Here is an 18,466-nt window from a genome sequence, read left to right as displayed (position 1 = left end):
CTTTACGAAATTACAGCATGAAACAGCGTGCTATTGCTCGGCAGTATGGCATCACTCATGGTCAGGTGTCAAAGATCCTGAAACGAAATGCTCAGAGGGGTGTCCCTACTCCAATACCGAGGCCAGGACATCCCCGCAGAACCACAAGGAGGGATGATCGCCAGCTGCACCGGTTAGTCCGCAATGGCCATACCAAGTCAGCTAATCGGCTTAGGGCTGAGTGACAGCAACTGACAAATGTGCCTGTATCCAGAAGGCTAGTCAACCTACGACTGGTTCAAGCAGGCTATCGTGCCAGGCGTCCCCTGAGAAAGCCATGCCTGACCAGACAACACCACCAGCGCCGATTGCAGTGGGCCAGAGAGCACCGTCAATGGCAGCCAGGACACTGGAATCATGTGATCTTCAGTGACGAGTCTAGATTTCTGGTCTATCGTCAAGATGGCCGCGTCCAAGTGCACAGACAAGTGCATGAAGCCTACAACAAAGATTGTATAGTGCCAAGAGTCCAGGCTGGAGGTGGTGGGGTGACCGTTTGGGCTGCTTTTCATGCAGGGGGCAAAACTGACCCGGTTGTTCTGAATGGAAACCTGAACCAGTTCAAGTACAGGGCCATTCTGGAAGAAACATTGCTTCAATTTGCTCGTGCAGCCTTTCGAGGAAACTTTGTCTTCCAAGATGACAAAGCACGGCCTCATCATGCTCGCATGATCCAACACTTTCTTGCTGACCGTGGTGTTGAGCATATGGAGTGGCCTGCCATGTCCCCGGATATGAATCCGATAGAGAACTTGTGGGCAGAATTAACGCGTCAAATCGACCACTTGGACCAGCAGCCGACCTCTGTGCGTGAATTGCAGCAGGCTATTGTCACTGCATGGCAAGCGATTCCTGTCCAAACCTTGGCAAATCTCATGAACAGCATGCCTCAACGTGTACGTGCTCTCCTGAATGCTCGTGGGGGTTACACGAAGTACTGAACTGTAATTTTACTGTCCGTAATCCCAGTCGTAATTTAGCTTTTGTTTTTGTTAAAAAAATTTTTGGCTAATGTGCAAAATAAAGAGATACTTCTGGAAAACGTACAGAAGTTTAACACAGTACTGTCCATGAATTGAGTTCGATATCAGTTTCCATCACTTTCAAGGATCAGTTTATTTGTTTCGAAATGTCAAATGTGGTTTTTGTTTCTTTTAAAGGTCACATTAACAAAATCTAGAATAATTTCAACATAATTCCATTGAACTTTTGGTTCTAAGACATCTTGAAAAGTAAGTTCACCCCAACAAAAAAAATATTCCATATTAAATGCCAAGTCTGTATATATATATATATATATATATATATATATATATATATATATATATATATATATATATATATATATATTGAGGCCTACAAATTACACACGGAGGGTCCAGTGGTTAGAGCTGTCTCTAGTCATGCTACCAAACAATGTGACCTATCAGAACAGTGTCATTTCCTCCAATAGAATGTCTTCCTCCCTCACCACCCCCTCCCTTTTCCCTTTCCCTGAATAATGCTGGCTGCACTGCACCAATATTGAGCAGAAATCCACTGATAATGGAAAATTCAGTTGACAACAAGAATGACCGCACTGTGGTCACATCCTGCCACAAAATCCGGTTACACGCCGATTGGGAAACGCGCATTTAAAGCACTCTTTAAAAGATGAACAGCGCAATTGGGAAACACATTTGATGCGCTGTTGGAAAATTAACTCGACACCTCTCATCCACGTCATCCTCCCCTTGGTTATATCAGAATGAGCTGATTCGTCACACGGTCATGGATTGCTTATCCCCAATATCAGGCAGTTCAAAAATTACATAACGCATTTTTTTTAGTAATCTGCATAATTTAACTCTTGATTACCTAACATAACGCTTGATTACCATCTGACGCAACAAACTCGGGCAGTGTATAATCAGCAGGGGTCTGCAGGCCTAATGTGTTAGGCCCACTAGAAAACCAAGATGGCAGCCATATCATTTTGTCTCGGTCATATTTCGGTGGGTGGGGTCGAGCAACATCATTGGGTGTAGTCCGGCAGTTGTCCAACCAATTGTTGCATATTTCAAAAATCGATCCCCAACAAGAACCTCAACGACAGCAACGTGAAGCTCTTGTCGATCTGCGACATGTCGCAGGTAAAGAGAAAGCATTGGCGACCCTATATCCGATAGACAAATGCTGGAGTGTTGCTGTGAGGTGTAAGAAAGTCTCATGTTGACAAGAGCCACCACACATACTGAGAGTTGATGGTCACTCTTGAGAACTGTTTTCCTTGATAGTGGAGGTACGTGACCAATGACGAAGAGAGGAAGACAGAAGCTTATTTTTGAAAGAAAAGATGATAAGAATGTCAAGATGATGGCAGGTTACATTCACTTGGTCATTCTTGTGGGGTCGTTTGCAGGTCTGTGTAAGCAGCAGGCATTCCGCACTCATCCGGTGAACATCAGCGTCGTCCTCGGGACCGAGGCCATGTTGGAGTGCACCATTGAAAATCTCTCAGGCCAAGTTCAGTGGGCTAAGAACGGGCTTGCCATGGGTCCAGACCGTTCTCTGCCAGGCTTTCCTCGGCAGAGTATGGTCGGAAGTGTTGATAACGGTATGATCTACTCATTATTTTATGCCTTTGACTTATTTTTGATAGTTTCTCATGTTCCATCTATTGACTTTAGAATTCTGCAGTGTTAGCTAGGCAGCTAACTCCCATTATTGGGGTGAATCGTTAACATTGTGATACACGTATGGAATTTGGCAGTAATGCTCTTATATCCAGTCGATTAACCAACTCGAAAATTCAACATGGTGGCTATTTTTTTTTAAATGGCCACAAAAATAGCTAACATTTTCGATTAATTTTTTAATTACACACACACATATGGGGGTGGGTCACACACACGTGGGGGAGTGGGTCACACACACACGTGGGGGAGTGGGTCACACACACACACGTGGAGGTGGGTCACACACACACGTGGGGGAGTGGGTCTCACACACACTTGGGAGTGGGTCACACACACACACATGGGGGAGTGGGTCACACACACACACACACACACACATGGAGGTGGGTCACACACACACGTGGGGGAGTGGGTCACACACACACACACACACGGGGGAGTGGGTCACACACACACACACACACACACACACACACACACACACACACACACACACGGGGGAATGGGTCACACACACACACACACGTGGAGGTGGGTCACACACACACGGGGGAGTGGGTCATACACACACACAAACACACACACACACACACACACACACGGGGGAGTGGGTCACACACACACACACACACACACACACAGGAATGGGTCACACACACACACACACGGGGGGGAATGGGTCACACACACAGTCACACACGGGGGGGAGGGGAGTGGGTCACACTACATATTATCTATAAGAGGTTGTTTATAAAGTTTATGGCACATTTTATCAATTTTGGTGGCCATTTTGAAAAGAATGGCCGCCATTTTGCATTTCAGATAGGCGAATCGACTGATTTGAAAGTGTATCTTTATAAGAATATTACTGCCAAGTTTCATGCTTTTATCACAATGTGAACGGTTGTTTTGAGTTAGCCGCGTAGCTACGTAGTCTTATTGGAAGCCATAATTTAAAAAAGGTACAAAGTGTTTGAGAGTATTTTGAACCGTTTGTCCATTAGTAGTGTTTCGCTCGTTGAAGGAGGATGTGGACACCTCCTCCAGGGCATCCTAAAAGAGTAATAAGATAGCATTCAATAACTGAGCGAGGAGGTGCGGGAACAAACGGGCAGTTGTTTTATTTTTAAAAAATAGGGGAAGTATTTGAGGCTATTCTCATGCTTTACTCATATAAACCTTAAGTACAGTGTTCTGACTTCATTTATCCTGCCATTGCGTCCTGGGATCACCTTTCTCTCGTTCTTCCCCATGTCCTTTATTCCTCAAAAACGTCCTCTATTTTGTTCCTCTACCCTGCTGTTGAGATGTTCCCACTCCCCCCCCCCCTCCTCTTTTTCCACTCTTCTTTTCTATTTCTGTAGACAAGGCTCCTGGAGGAACTCCAACACTGAATGGATCAGGATGCAACAGAACAAAATGAACAGCAGAGTTGGAGGACAAAATAGAGGGAGACCTGGCCAAACAATGGGCGTGGGGAGGAATGAGGGGTAAGGGAGGATGCATGGGGTGGACAAGATAGATACTGAAGCAAACTCAGGATGGAAAAACTGGAAATTTTGGAAGGAGGAAGGAGGTGGGCTTGGTGGTGGAGGGTGAGGGGTTGATGTGGGTAGAAAAGGTCATGCTTTTTAATTGGGGATTATTTATGTTCTAAAACATTCTGGACCAAGCTAGACTAGGCTATGAGGAGCTTCTGAAGGAGACAGGATTTATGCCTTAGACATAGTTGATTAATTATGAGGGGATATGATAGAGATGTTTAAGATAATGAAGGGTATAGATAGAAGAAATGAAGAAGAGTTCTTCAGCAGAAGGACCAGAGGACCAGAGTTCAAGCCTGAGATTAAAGAAGACAGTAGTGAGGCAGGTGTCTTTCACTCAGAGAGTAGTTAACGCATAGAATAGTCTACCTGAAATGGTAGTAGCAGTAGAAGCAGCACATACGCTTACACTGGAATTATACAAGTCCCTAGAAATATTGGGGATGCATGGATATTGATCGGACTGGTAGGTATGGCTTGGGTATGGATATGTGATTGTGTACATGTGTGGTGATGGTGATATCTGTGATCTGGAGGAGGGCAAGGAGAATATACTGCACGTGCTAAAGATATCTGATCAACTGATGCCATGGTACTATTGTACAGGAGAATACAACTTGCAGATCGAGCAAACAGAGATGGGAGATGAAGCATGGTATCAATGTCAAGTGAGCCCATCACAAACGATTCAGGGCATCATGTCCCAGAGTGTCTGGCTGGATGTGCTCGGTGAGATACTCTCTCTCTCTCTTCTTTCATGTTTTCATCCTTTTATTGTTTTCGCCAAGTTTGAGGATCATATAAGAGCAAGGTGATGGATGATATGAAGTGGCAGTCAGGCAGCGGGCCTGTTCTTCGACACTATTATCAAGGGAACGAATGAACAGGAAAAGACTGCATTTTGGAGGTTTAACCATGAAGGTGTTACTGGAAGAACACCTACATTCTCAAGTTGTTGGGAAGAGTCTGAGGGCTGAGGGAGCAGAGGATCTTAGTAGGTAAATTTGGTGGTCTTCAGCCAGTGGCGTGCCTCTTGGCCTAACGTTTTGAGTTTCTTCCAACCCCCAGGAAAGCCGTGGATATCGAACTCCTCCACAAGGTCATCGGACGTCTAGCAGAGACCACAGACAATCAATGGACTCTCAGAGAAACCCAATGTGGGCATGGAGAAGCCAAATCTTCCCATGCCAATGCAAAGTCTCTTGAGTCTGATCCAGTAAAATCTGGGTCGCTCAGAGCTGCATGGCTTGTTTGAGATGTTGGTGTTGTTCACTCGGCTTGGAGGTTGGATCTCCCTCCATCTGTGGAAGGTCCATATGTTGTCTTCTATCCTGGGAAGTAGTGTTTTGCCGGTATGATGAAAGGTTTGCACCTGATGAGGTATTTGTTCTGCACCTCCTTGCTGATTTGGTTGTGGAGCGGGTGTGCCACATGTCAGATGGTCTTCAAGGCACCGTATCGGGTTGCAGCTTCTCTCCATGACATGGTATGGTGTTGTCCCTGTCAACTTTGGAGTTGGTGCAGAGGAGTTGGATGAAGACAGCCTATAATAACCCCCAAGCAGGGGTAAAGCAATTTCTACATTTTTCACACCTGCACGTCATCCCCAATCTGAAACTGACATTATTCTGCCTGAGCATGAACAAGGGGTATTGTCGATGTACAGAATGGAGAAGTGAGCACCCCAGGTGTGTCCACAACCTACATATTAGCTTGACTCGAGATACTACCTCAGCTGCAACCTTTAATTTGAGTGCTGGCCGAATGAGAGGGTCCTATCAAGTTGAACTCCTAGGTAGGTTGGGGTATGTCAATAGGGAAGCTCACTTCCATTCAACTTGATTTTAAACAACTCTCTTATGGCCTCTCGGTTATTGAGATAAAAGGCTGGGCACACTGTCTTTTGTATGCTGGGACGTAGACACCATTGGTGATCGAAGTCGTTAAGGGTCTTGATGTAATGGCTTAGGGTACTCTCAACGTGCTGGAAACTGTCAGTATGGAGGATTGCCATGCCATATGCATACACAAGCTTTGAGCCCTTGGTGGTTGGTAGGTCTGCGGTGCAGACATTAAAAGAGCCCAGGAAACTGGGGGACACCATTCTTGAGTGATCAAGTGCGACTTGTCTTCCAATTAACAAGCATCATAAAAACATATTTTGGAGATGATGTCACGGATTAAACAAACTAGACTGCGTTCTTGGAATAATCGATACAGCTTGAGGAAGAGACCCTTTTGCCACATCTGGTCGTAAGTTGAGGAAAGGCCCACAAATATAGCTCCAAACCCGAGTCCTGATTCAAAGGCAGACTCTATAATGTCTGTGATGTCTGTTGAAGCTAAGGCCTGGGCATCTAAATTTTAAGATGCCTTTTGTGGGTAGCACAAAAATTAAATAGAGGGTGATCCTTTACCTTACTTAGTTGAACATAGATGACCTTGACTACATCGTGTGCCTTGGTTGGACATTTTTTCTGCCAGTACCACCTCAGAGCCTGGTTATTGCTGAATATCCTGGTGTTGATGAAGTCACGTGGGTTGCTGGGAAAGAGTATCAGCTTACCTGCACTGTGATGGATGCCAAACCTACCCCCGAGGTCACCTGGTACAAAAGTAGGCTACTGTTCCATGCAGAAAACTTTCATCTGATTATGATTAACGTTGTTCAGCAACTCTAAGAGAAATGTTTTACTTCTGTGAACATGTGTGTATATATATATATTATATATATATATATATATATATATGATGGCCGAATGAGATATATATATATATGTATATATATATATATATACATATATATATATATGTATATATATATGTATATATATATGTATATATATATGTATATATATATGTATATATATATATATATATATATATATATATATATATATATATATATATATATATATATATATATATATATATATATATATATATATATATATATATTGTTACGGACCGCGGATAAGATGTTGTGTTTGCCGAGCGGATGTCACCGCGGCTGAACAGTTACCCCGACTAACCCGATTCCTGAACGTTGGCCGGATCGCGCCACAGATATTCAATGGGGAAAAGATTAAAGCGAAGGATGTGAAGAAGAAGAAGAAGACAAAGGGTTGCTTGCGGACTCCATGCATGGCTTGCGGACTTCCTCTCTGGTCGTAGTCAACGTGTGGCCCTGAATGGATTTCTCTCATCTCCCCTTCCTGTTCAGGCTGGAGTTCCCCAAGGAAGTGTGCTGGGCCCTGTGCTTTTTCTGGTCTTTATCAATGATCTCTCTGACTCTCTGGAAAATCCTCTCTATCTCTTTGCTGATGACTCCACTCTCTGCCGCTCCATTCCTCTTCCCTCAGATCGGCAGTCTGCAGCCTCCTCACTCTCTGAAGACCTGGACAAAATCACAGACTGGTCAAACAAGTGGAACATGTCTTTCAATCCTGCCAAATCTCACTCTCTTACTATGTCTCTCCGAAAAGATCGACTGGACAACCCTCCCATCTACTTTCTCAACAATCCTCTCCAAGAAGTTCTGTCACTCAAGCTTTTGGGTCTCACTATCTGCCATGATCTTTCTTGGGAAAACCACATTTCCAAGCTGGCCTCCAAAGCCAGTCGCCGACTGGGCATCCTCCGTCGTGCGAAGTCCTTCCTCGGCACACCTGAGCTCCTCACCACTTACAAGGCTTTCATCCGCAGCTCAATGGAATACTGTTCTCCCCTATGGGCTGGTGCTCCTGCCTCACACCTGGCTCGGCTTCACGCTGTTGAATCCAAAGCTTTCAAAATCATTGGAATCTCCCGCGATGAAGCTATCTCTGAGGGCCTTTCACTCACTCACCGCAGGCAGGTAGGTGGTCTTTCTGTCTTCTACCGACTCCTCTCCGGCCTTGCTCCCCCAGCTCTCTCTGTGCTCTGTCCCCCAAATATTCCTACAGGTCGCACAAGATCTGCCAGCAACCCTCTGATGGTTAAACTGCCGAAATCTCGGCTCTCTGCTCACCTTCACTCTTTCATTCCTCTTTTCTCCCGCCTGTGGAACAAACTCCCACACTCCCTTCAATCCCTCTCCTCCCTCCAGGTCTTTAAAACAGCTGTTCACCACCATCTCTTATCTTCCCCCATCCATAACCTTGATCTTTTCTACCCCCACTAATTCACCCCAGATCCACCTTGTTTGAAATTCCAACTTATTTCCTGGAAATCCTGGCAGTGTCCATATGTTTATACCTCTCCCACCCCCCCCCCTTCACATGCCTCCCCCCCATTCACATGCCTCCCCCCCTTCACATGCCTCCCCCCCAAAGCCCTCTCCCTCCCACAGATCTCTCGATGTCTCCATGTCTCTCGGTCCCTGCTCTCAAATGTTGTGTTTGTGTCCTTCCCCCTCTCTCCCCATCTTGTCTACCGCTCCCGATGTTATTTGTTTTATGTGTCTGTTTGTCTTTCTGTGTGATTAATGTTCGCTCTTTCACGAGCCTCGATCTTGTATACAAAAAAAAAAAAAAAAAAAAAAAAGGTAAGGAATACTACTAAATTTATTCCTATTATTTACACGCTCAAAGTAACCAAGGAAGAAGGAAAGATAATAAAATAATGTACAGAAGATATTAGAGACACAGTGAAAATCGCTAGCTTACCTACAGTCTTAATTAACCCAGGGACAAGACACACAGAACAAACTCACGTACACAAAAGGATGGAAAGGCAGGAGGTGGATGGCTGGAGGGAGAGGAAGGTCCAACGGGTCCTGCAGCACGATCGGCGCGTTTCGCAGCCGCCGTTCCTTCGCGGCCCTGCTCAAAACTGCCGTCCAGGCCCCAAGCGGCTGTTGTTGCTGCTGTGGCTGCTGCTGCTGCTGCGGCTGTGTGGATGTCGCGTGCTCTTTTCAGGACTCGTCTCTCTCGTCTTGTCAAAGCTCATCTGGTCCAACCACTCAACTCAACAACTTGCACGTCTCCCTGTCCAACTACTACTCGGTTCTTGCGCGCGCGCTTTTATAGCGCCTCAGGCGATCAAGCCGCTGGCCTTCAGGACACGCCCATCGGTCAGCTCGCCTCGGCCCTGATTGGTCGGCACGGCCCTCTGGCTCCGCCCTTGATGACGATGGGCGGGTACGCCCTTCTTCCCCGAGCTGAGCACATGCTTAATGGCGGCTTTGGGGCGAAATCAGCAACCCACCGCTGTAACAAACCTGGCAAACTGCCCAGTGCGGTTGGCAATGGAGACTTGGAGGGGATGTAGCTGGAAATGGAGATTTTGGGAATGGGAATGAAAGGGAATCTATTTTGTTTCACTTGGTGCAATGGAGTGTCATCTTAATGGAAGACAAGGCCTTACCCTAATACACATAATAAAGATATAACTATCAACAAGGGGGAAATCTATGATTGGCTGACGTGTATGCTTTATGGAATTAACTACGGGAACGCCCTTTGACCTTTATACAACACTGGAGTGAGGAGGGTCCAGAATAAAGCAAAAAAAAAAAAAAACAATAAAAAAACACAATCCTCATATCCATAACACTGCACCCTCCTCCTCTTAGGCACGTCCCGGGCCTATAACTTTAACTTAGTGTGACACGTAGGTGTAGTTCCCTCTACTTTTAACCTGACCCTGAGTGCGACAGTTTTAAAACATAAATAAATATGTCCCGCTGCTCCATTGCACCCTGCCTAACAGATGCACGCCCACAGCTAACCGAATTGCAGAATGGTCTTCAAACTATACACTGACGGTGGGGAGCATTATTTACAATGGCTCTGCTTTTATTTACAAAACTAACCCAGGACCTGTGATTGTTCTTTTGGGGGGGAGAGACAGTCTGCTCTGCATCGATGCACCATGAAAGCACCCAAAACGCACCAACACACCCTCAAGCACCAATCGGTGCACAGTCATCATTGTTCAATAAAATAAAAACAACAAACAAGCCCCTAACCCTGCTGGTGGTCTCTTGCTCTTCGGCTCCCTCTGCTGGCTATTACTATCTTCCAGATGTTGTCATCTTCTTTGCTGGCGGCCTATTTGCAATAATAAAATGCACCCAACATGTCCATTGTTATTTATTTATGGCCCACAGGGCCGACTAGTGTGGTTCACCTGTGGGGCATCGGTGCCCTGTGGCCAAGGTCCGCCAGCAAGATCTCGGGCCTTCATGGCCGGTTCCAGCAGAGGGGCCATGCCCCAACCCATGGGGTCCATAAGTGGTGCTCAGCCACAGACATGTGGTCCATAAGGTGGTGCATCGATGCAGACAGCTGGTTCTGGGAGTTCCGGGCGCACAATGGCGGACTCACGCACGCTCCCCTCGGCGCCCAGTGGCGCACAGGTCCTCATGTGGGAGACAAAGGGGGGAAAAGACAGATGAGCGAGGGGTAAGGTCACAAGGGTACACATCAATAAGGCAATGCAAGGTGAAGTGCGTACGGAGAGCGAAGCGAGAAAGCTCGTCCCTACCGTACGTCACCCCCCCTGTCACCTACACTACCCTTGCCCTTACCCCATATGTACAACAATCTACACCTTTACAAATTCGTCACTACTGTCACGTCTTCCCCATATTTCTTCTATACCAAATTCGTCTCCACAATCCCTCTAACCATAATTTGCCATCACCCAATTCATCATCAATCCTCATAAGGAGGCAGAGATGGAACATCAGCACAATGTCACACCCACGTCATGATGCGTCTCACAATCCAAACATTTGCATCAAAAATAATTTAAAACCACCTGGCATGGTGTGGAGGTACGTCATCTCAGGTGAGTGGATGTAGATGGTGCGAGGAGACTTCAATCCTAACTATCCTCGAAATGACTTTAACACACTTTACACTACCCGGGGTCTTTCCCTGCCAAACCATTGGCAATCTTACTCTATGTGGTTTTAAAAACCAATTCCCATTGACCAAACTGTGGTGCTTCTCAATTTGGGGTCTCACTCCCCCGATTCATCTCCCTGTGCCCTTGCACAATTTCCGGGCTGGGTCGTGTAGCTCTCCCAGCAGGTCTACCCACCTGCACACCTCCACCACTGCAGTTGCCTCCTAGCTTACCTGCTCCTTACCTAACCTATCTAACTGGGGAAGGCCCCTCCTGGCTCTGTCACCCCTCGGTGCCCTCTGGCACTGGGCTACCCGGGTCCGTCCTCCGGATCCTCGGGCCCCATCCACAACAACTCTACCGGCTCCCAGAGCCCACCTGCGGCCTCACCTGGCCGACATCCTCACAGTGGTGGAGTGCCCAAACCAACTACACACACTAACAGGCTACACGCCCAGCCATTTCCACAACACTAATGCACCCATCCAAATACCATTCTTTCACCCGCACCACAGATGACAATATCCAACCACAATTTACCTATACCCTCTACCTAACACTTACACTACCCTCCCCGGGTATTCGTGATGGGGGTCCATCCTTCCCCCATTCACATCCTTCGCTTTAGTCTTTTCCCCATTGAATATGTGTGGCGCGATCCGGCCAACGTTCAGGAATCGGGTTAGTCGGGGTAACTGTTCGGCCGCGGTGCCATCCGCTCGGCAAACACAACATCTTATCCGCGGTCCGTAACAATATATATATATCAAGTAATGAACGGCGGTGGGGAATTATATCCACGATATCCATTTTTCCGTTCTCCAACCTATAGCTTTGTCTTTAAAAAACTCAACGTTCCGGCCAGCAACCCAGTGTGTGCTGAGCCTCCACTAGCCTTCATCAAGAGAAGTTCCCTTGTTCACCTCCTCCCAGATATACCTGGGGGGAGGGGTGGGCCTATTCTATCAACCAATCACAAAGCTGTGTTGCGAGACCTCGTGACCATAGACCCATGCTCGGCTTATGTTGCAAGTGTTTTGTGTGTGTTTGAGCGGTGTACTGTGTTTTGTTGTCCGTGTTACCTGTGTCGGCTATGTCCCACTTTGTCTTTGTCCTCCTCCCAGCATCGGTGTCTCTCTGGTGTATTTATGCATGAGAGGTCCGTATACCTGTGGTAACGCCACAGTCTCCTCTGTCAATGGTGCCCTCGTTTGGCCAGTGTGCCAGGCCTCCAGTATTCGCCCCCTGGCCCGGTTCGGGGATGCCGCCAGCACGTTCACATTGTCCCATAGAGGAACATGGCCCGCCCTTATTCCATGCTTGGCGATAGCAGACTCTGGCGTCGCTCCCAGATTGTATGGGTTACCAAAAATCCACAAAGAAGACGTTCCATTACGGGTCATCGTGTCATGTATCAATGGACCATATTATGCATTGTCAAAGTTCGTGGCCGATATACTAAAGTACTTTAGGAGTTGCCGAAGACGAGAAGAAGAGGCCATTTCGTTGGGTACAAAGCTTGTTTATTGTACAGAAATCTCCAGCAACTGCTCGCGAACGGAAGTCGTAACGGCTTATATAAAACCAAAAGCCCTCTTCGGAGGGCGTGGCTCCAACAGCCGCGCGTGCATCACGACCACACAACCAAAAGCCCGTGCGCGTGAGTTAGACCAAACATATGGTATTGGTAACCGTCACATGCGGATAAGTTAACCGCGACATGTGAATAAGGTAACCGCTACATGCGCCCCCCCAGAAGTCACTCCACGGGCGTGTACGTAGTTCGCAGGCGCGCTCGGCAGCGCCGAGAAGGCTCGAGCAGGGCCCGGCCTCGGTACACACGAAGAAACGCAGCCGTGGGGTTGAGCCGACCGAGGGGCTGGTCAAGTCCTCGGGGGAGGCTGCCGAGGTTCCTCGCGGGCCTCCCGAGGTTGCAGTTTGCGGGTGCAGTGCCGAGAAGGCTCGAGCGGTGCACGTGAAAAGCGGTTGAGTCAACCGAGGGGCTGGTCAAGGCCTCGGGGGAGGCAGCCGAGGTTCCTCGTGGGCCTCCCGAGGGTGTAGAGTAGGAGTCGTAGTTGCGCGAGTGGCGAGCAGCGGTAGCAGTTGTCGTTGCAGTTGCAGCAGTAGGAGTTGCGCGAGTGGCGAGCAGCGGTAGCAGTTGTAGTTGCAGCAGTAGGAGTTGCGGGAGTGGCGAGCAGCAGTGCGCGTGAAGGTAACGAGGCTCCAGCGCGCGCGAAGGTAACGCGGCTTCAGTGCGCGCGAAGGTGACGAAGTAGCCGTGCCGCCAACGCCTCGTAACGGCGTTCCTTTGGAGGGTCCCGGAGCAGGCTCGCCCCTCTAGTCGTAGAGGAGGAACCGAGTGCGGTGCGCGAACCACATGGCCGCTCATCGTTGCTAAAACCCCGGCAGTTCGAGTTTAGGTCTTGTGGAAGAAATTGCGGTCGAAATACTGCCGTGTTCATGTGCAGCCCCCGAATACGTTCGGGGGCGACGGGGTCACCAGTTTAGGAGTTGCCGTAGGTGAGAAGAAGAGGCCATTTCGTTGGGTACAAAGCTTGTTTATTGTACAGAAATCTCCAGCAACTGCTCGCGAACGGAAGTCGTAACGGCTTATATAAAACCAAAAGCCCTCTTCGGAGGGCGTGGCTCCAACAGCCGCGCGTGCGTCACGGCCACACAACCAAAAGCCCGTCCGCGTGAGTTAGACCAAACATATGGTATTGGTAACCGGCACATGCGGATAAGTTAACCGCGACATGTGAATAAGGTAACCGCTACAGTACCTCGTGGGAAAAACCGACCGAGGATTGCGCAACAGCTCCGAGTTTGTGGATAAAATAACACACACCACGATCCATCCACATGAATCCATGGTGTCATTTGACGTCATTTCGCTATTCACAAACGTGCCCACAACCCTGGCGGTTGATGTGGCGAGACAGAGGCTAATGGAGGATGATTGCTGGAAACAGGCTGCTGACAAGTTGAATGTTGATGACGTATGTGACCTCCTCAGCACTTGTCTGTCTTCCACCTATTTCGTCTTTAACAGCACATTTTACAAACAGGTGTTCGGCACTGCGATGGGCTCTCCGGTGTCTGCGGTGGTTGCCAATATGGTGATGGAAGAGCTGGAAACACGCACCATCCCATCCCTCCCAACACAGCCACGTGTCTGGTACCGCTATGTCGATGACACTTTTGTCATCTGCCCCAGCACGGCTGTTAATGCAATCCAGGAGGGCATCAGTGGAATGTTTCCTTCCATCAAATTCACCTGTGAGGAAGAACAGGATGGGTCGCTTCCATTTTTGGACGTCTTGGTGAGGAGGAACCTCAATGGAAGCTTAAGTACCGCAGTGTATAGGAAACCCACCCAGTCCGAGCGTTAACTCGATTTCACGTCTTGCCATCCACTGCACCATAAAAGAGCTGTGGTGAATACACTCGTAAAAAGGGCAAGGAATATACCGTCCACCTTGAAGGGAAAAAGGAGAGAGATCAAGCATCTCAAATGGGTATTGAAAGCCAATGGCTACCCAGACCACCTCTGCCCAACAAATGAAATGGTACTGGCAGCTCCAAGAATCCAGGACGTGCCACAGGAACCACCTAAGGGCTTCTGCGTGCTACCATTTGTGCCACGGGTATCTCAAAGGATTGGCAGGATTTTGAGACCGGTCGGGTGAGGGTTAACTACCAACCTATATACACCTTGAGACGTGCACTGACCAAGGTCAAAGACAAAAGACTAAAGAATGATTTCACAGGTGTGGTATACACCATTCCATGTGACTGTGGTGGAGAATACATAGGCGAGACTGGAAGAACCTTCGGCCAGCGCATTAATGAACACCACAAGGCCTTTGAGTGTAATCACCCAGAAAGATCTGCTATCGCCAAGCATGGAATAAGGGCGGGCCATGTTCCTCTATGGGACAATGTGAACGTGCTGGCGGCATCCCGAACCGGGCCAGGAGGCGAATACTGGAGGCCTGGCACACTGGCCAAACGAGGGCACCATTGACAGAGGAGACTGTGGCGTTACCACAGGCATACGGACCTCTCATGCATAAATATACCACCAGAGAGACACAGATGCTGGGAGGAGGACAAAGACAAAGTGGGACATAGCCGACACAGGCAACACGGACAACAAAACACAACACACCGCTCAAATACACACAAAACACTTGCAACATAAGCTGAGCATGCATCTATGGTCACGAGGTCTCGCAACACAGCTTTGTGATTGGTTGATAGAATAGGCCCACCCCTCCCCCCAGGTATATCTGGGAGGAGCTGAACAAGGGAACTTCTCTTGATGAAGGCTAGTGGAGGCTCAGCGCACGCTGGGTTGCTGGCCGAAACGTTGAGTTTTTTGAAGACAAAGCTATAGGTTGGAGAACGGAAAAATGGATATCGTGGATATATATATATATATATATATATATATATATATATATATATATATATATATATATATATATAATATATCTAATTATATATATATATATATATATAATTATATATATATATATATATAATAAATAAATAAATATATATATATATATATATATATATATATATGTATATATATATATATACATACAGTATATATATATATATATATATATATATATATATATATATATATATATATATATATTCTTGGGTAAAATACCAGGGGCATAGAAAAGGCCCCTTTATATAAGGGTATGTGGCAAAGTATAGCAAAGAAGGGACATTCCATAACTTGTAGAAAATGCCAAACAATACAAAATAAGGAGCATTCAAGAAATCTCGTGTGCATACTGGACTACCCTTGTGTTCTGAGGAGGAACCACGTAATGCTCTAGAAAAGTTCATATCAAGCGGCGCCAATTTGATTCATACAGCTGCATGAAGAAGTAAATGTATTTTCAATGCAGTTACAGTCTCTTGGTTTCAAGGGACCTCTTCACGGTTCTTCATTTTTCTGTAAAAAAATTAAAATGCCAAACATAATATTAGTTTTCTATTGAATTGCGGAAGTAGGTGTACATGTACAATTCATCCATCATCTCTAATTACCATCAGTATTCATCATGTACATATCACGTTTGTCCAATATGTCTGCAATGTCAACATTTGCAAGTTTATGTGCAATTATGGTCCAAAAGGGACTGGTAATATAGGCTGCACTGCATTTTATATATATATATATATATCAAAACCTTTTCAAAGAGCTGAAGTCAATTGGAGGGTTTTCTAAGTGGTTTTTTTGTGAAAGATAAGCTCATAATGTGTGACTTTTCCAACATTAAATGTGTTTCAAGTGATGAACCAGCTTCTTATCTTCTCCACATTGGCAGATAGGGTTGTAGTTTCTCTATATTTGGGATGAGGAATATTCTGGCACATCTCACTCTATTAACATTGTTGTTTCAATCAACCTTCAGATGACATGGAATTGCCAGCTAAAGATGTGACTGATCTGGAAGGATCTCAACCCAAACTTTCCAGTAGGGTTGTTGTGATCAAGTAAGTTTACGTGCCAATTTATTTTTTTTTTTTTTTTTGTTTACTTAGGCGAGGCTCGTATGAGAGCTAAAACATATAACATATAATAAAGGGAGCGGTAGACAAGAGGGGGAGAGAGAGGGAAGCACAACAACAGTAGAGAGCAGGAATATCTGGAGATCTGTGGAAGGGAGAGGGCTGGGGCCAGATACACAGGATAAAGAAGATGGACACTACAAGGACTATCACGAAAGAAAACGGAATTTGAATAAGGTAGGTTTGGGGTGTGTTAACGTGGGTAGAAAAGATCAAGGTTTTGGATGGGGGAAGATAAGAGATGGTGGTGAACAGCTGTTTTAAAGAGGGAGGAGTGGGATTAAAGAGAGTGTGTGAGTTTGTTCCAGAGGCGGGAAAAAAAGAGGAGCAAGAAAGAGCAATCAGAGATTGCAGACCCTCACCAGGATGTTTTTTTGTGGTTTTTAAGGGTTTTGTGTTAAAACAAATATGGCGCCCATACCACGTGACCTATGGCCTCATAATTATCATTAAAAAGCTACAGGAGGAGGTGCACTTATGGTGAAACTTTCCTGTCAATCGGACCAACGGTTGCAGAGAAATTATCATATTTATTCTGTGCAAACAAACAAACAGACAGACCAACATACTTGCCGGAATTTTTCCGGCAAGTAACAAACAGCAAACGGATTCAAATGCAATACCCTCTCCTCTGGCGAGGGTAATGAAAGAGTGAAGGTGAGCAGAGAGTATTTTGGAAGTTTCACCAGAAGAGGATTGCTGACAGATCTTGTGCGTCTCGGTGTGAGGCAAGAGCACCGGCCCAGAGGTGAGAGCAATATTCCATCAAGCTGCGGATGAAAGCTTTGTATGTGGTGAGAAGCTCAGAAGTGCCAAGAAATGACTTCGCACGACGGAGGATGCCCAGTCGGCGATTGGCTGTGGAGGCCAGCTTAGAAATGTGGTTTTCCCAGAAAGGATCATGGCTGATACTGAGACCCAAAAGCTTGAGTGACAGAACTTTTTTGAGAAGTCTGTTGAGAAAGTAGATGGGAGGGTTTTCCAGACGGATTTTACGGAGAGACATAATGAGAGTGTGAAATTTGTCAGGATTGAGAGACATGTTCCATGTGTTGACCAGTTTGTGATTTTATCCAGGTCTGCAGACTGCCGATCTGAGGAATGAGATATTGAGCGGCAGAGGGTGGAGTCATCAGCAAAGAGATAGCGAGGATTTTCCAGAGAGTCGGAGAGATCATTGATGAAGAATAGAAAAAGCACAGGGCCCAGAACACTACCTTGAGGAACTCCAGCCTGAACAGGAAGAGAAGATGAGAGAATTCCATTTAGAGCCTCACGTTGACTCCAACAGGAGAGGAAGTCTGCGAGCCATGAGTGGAAATTTCAAAGTAGGGTTAGGGGAGGGGCAAAGGGGAGGGGCAAAGTATACCATAAGAGGAGAGTTTGGTCAGCAGAGCGGGGTGCCAGACTATCGGAAGCACCTGATGATAATTCCTGCCAACAAGCACCTGATGCATTCATGGGAAAGGACACAGGAGCTTCTCCTGGTCCATTTGCTTGAGTTTATACTCTCCCAAGACTTGAAGCATGAAAGTTCCCTTGTGTGCCATTTACCCCAGTTGCAGTACATTTGCATTTTGCTTCTTATCATTGCTTCCCTGTGTCTTGTGCATTTCTCTTAGGCTTGCAGTTATGGTTTCAGACGAGGCTTCGATTCGTACGTCAGTTTTTCTCTTTGTCGCATCGTCTATGCAAGGGCCTGCTGGATTTCTGCCCAAGGAGGATTACTTGCCATTATTTATTGCAAACGTTGCGTCCTAATTGTGTTTAAGT

The 18,466-nt window shown here is 46.6% G+C and overlaps 1 protein-coding gene across 1 annotated transcript in view; it reads left to right on the top strand.

The window, feature by feature from the left end:
• The window catches only part of NPHS1 (NPHS1 adhesion molecule, nephrin), a 170,463-nt gene that overhangs the window by 29,491 nt on the left and 122,506 nt on the right, over positions 1 to 18,466 (top strand). Inside the window, exons 3-6 of the mRNA XM_078774870.1 lie at positions 2,441 to 2,635; positions 4,868 to 4,990; positions 6,746 to 6,877; positions 16,537 to 16,618. Coding sequence (XP_078630996.1) covers positions 2,441 to 2,635; positions 4,868 to 4,990; positions 6,746 to 6,877; positions 16,537 to 16,618 — 532 coding nt within the window. The remainder of the gene's footprint in view (positions 1 to 2,440; positions 2,636 to 4,867; positions 4,991 to 6,745; positions 6,878 to 16,536; positions 16,619 to 18,466) is intronic.

Source organism: Myxine glutinosa, chromosome 3 (genome assembly GCF_964187855.1).
Source record: "Myxine glutinosa chromosome 3, kmMyxGlut1.1, whole genome shotgun sequence".
Classification (NCBI taxonomy): domain Eukaryota; kingdom Metazoa; phylum Chordata; class Myxini; order Myxiniformes; family Myxinidae; genus Myxine; species Myxine glutinosa.
The sequence above is the reverse complement of the archived record's forward strand: the minus strand, read 5'-3'. Positions and strand labels throughout refer to the sequence as shown.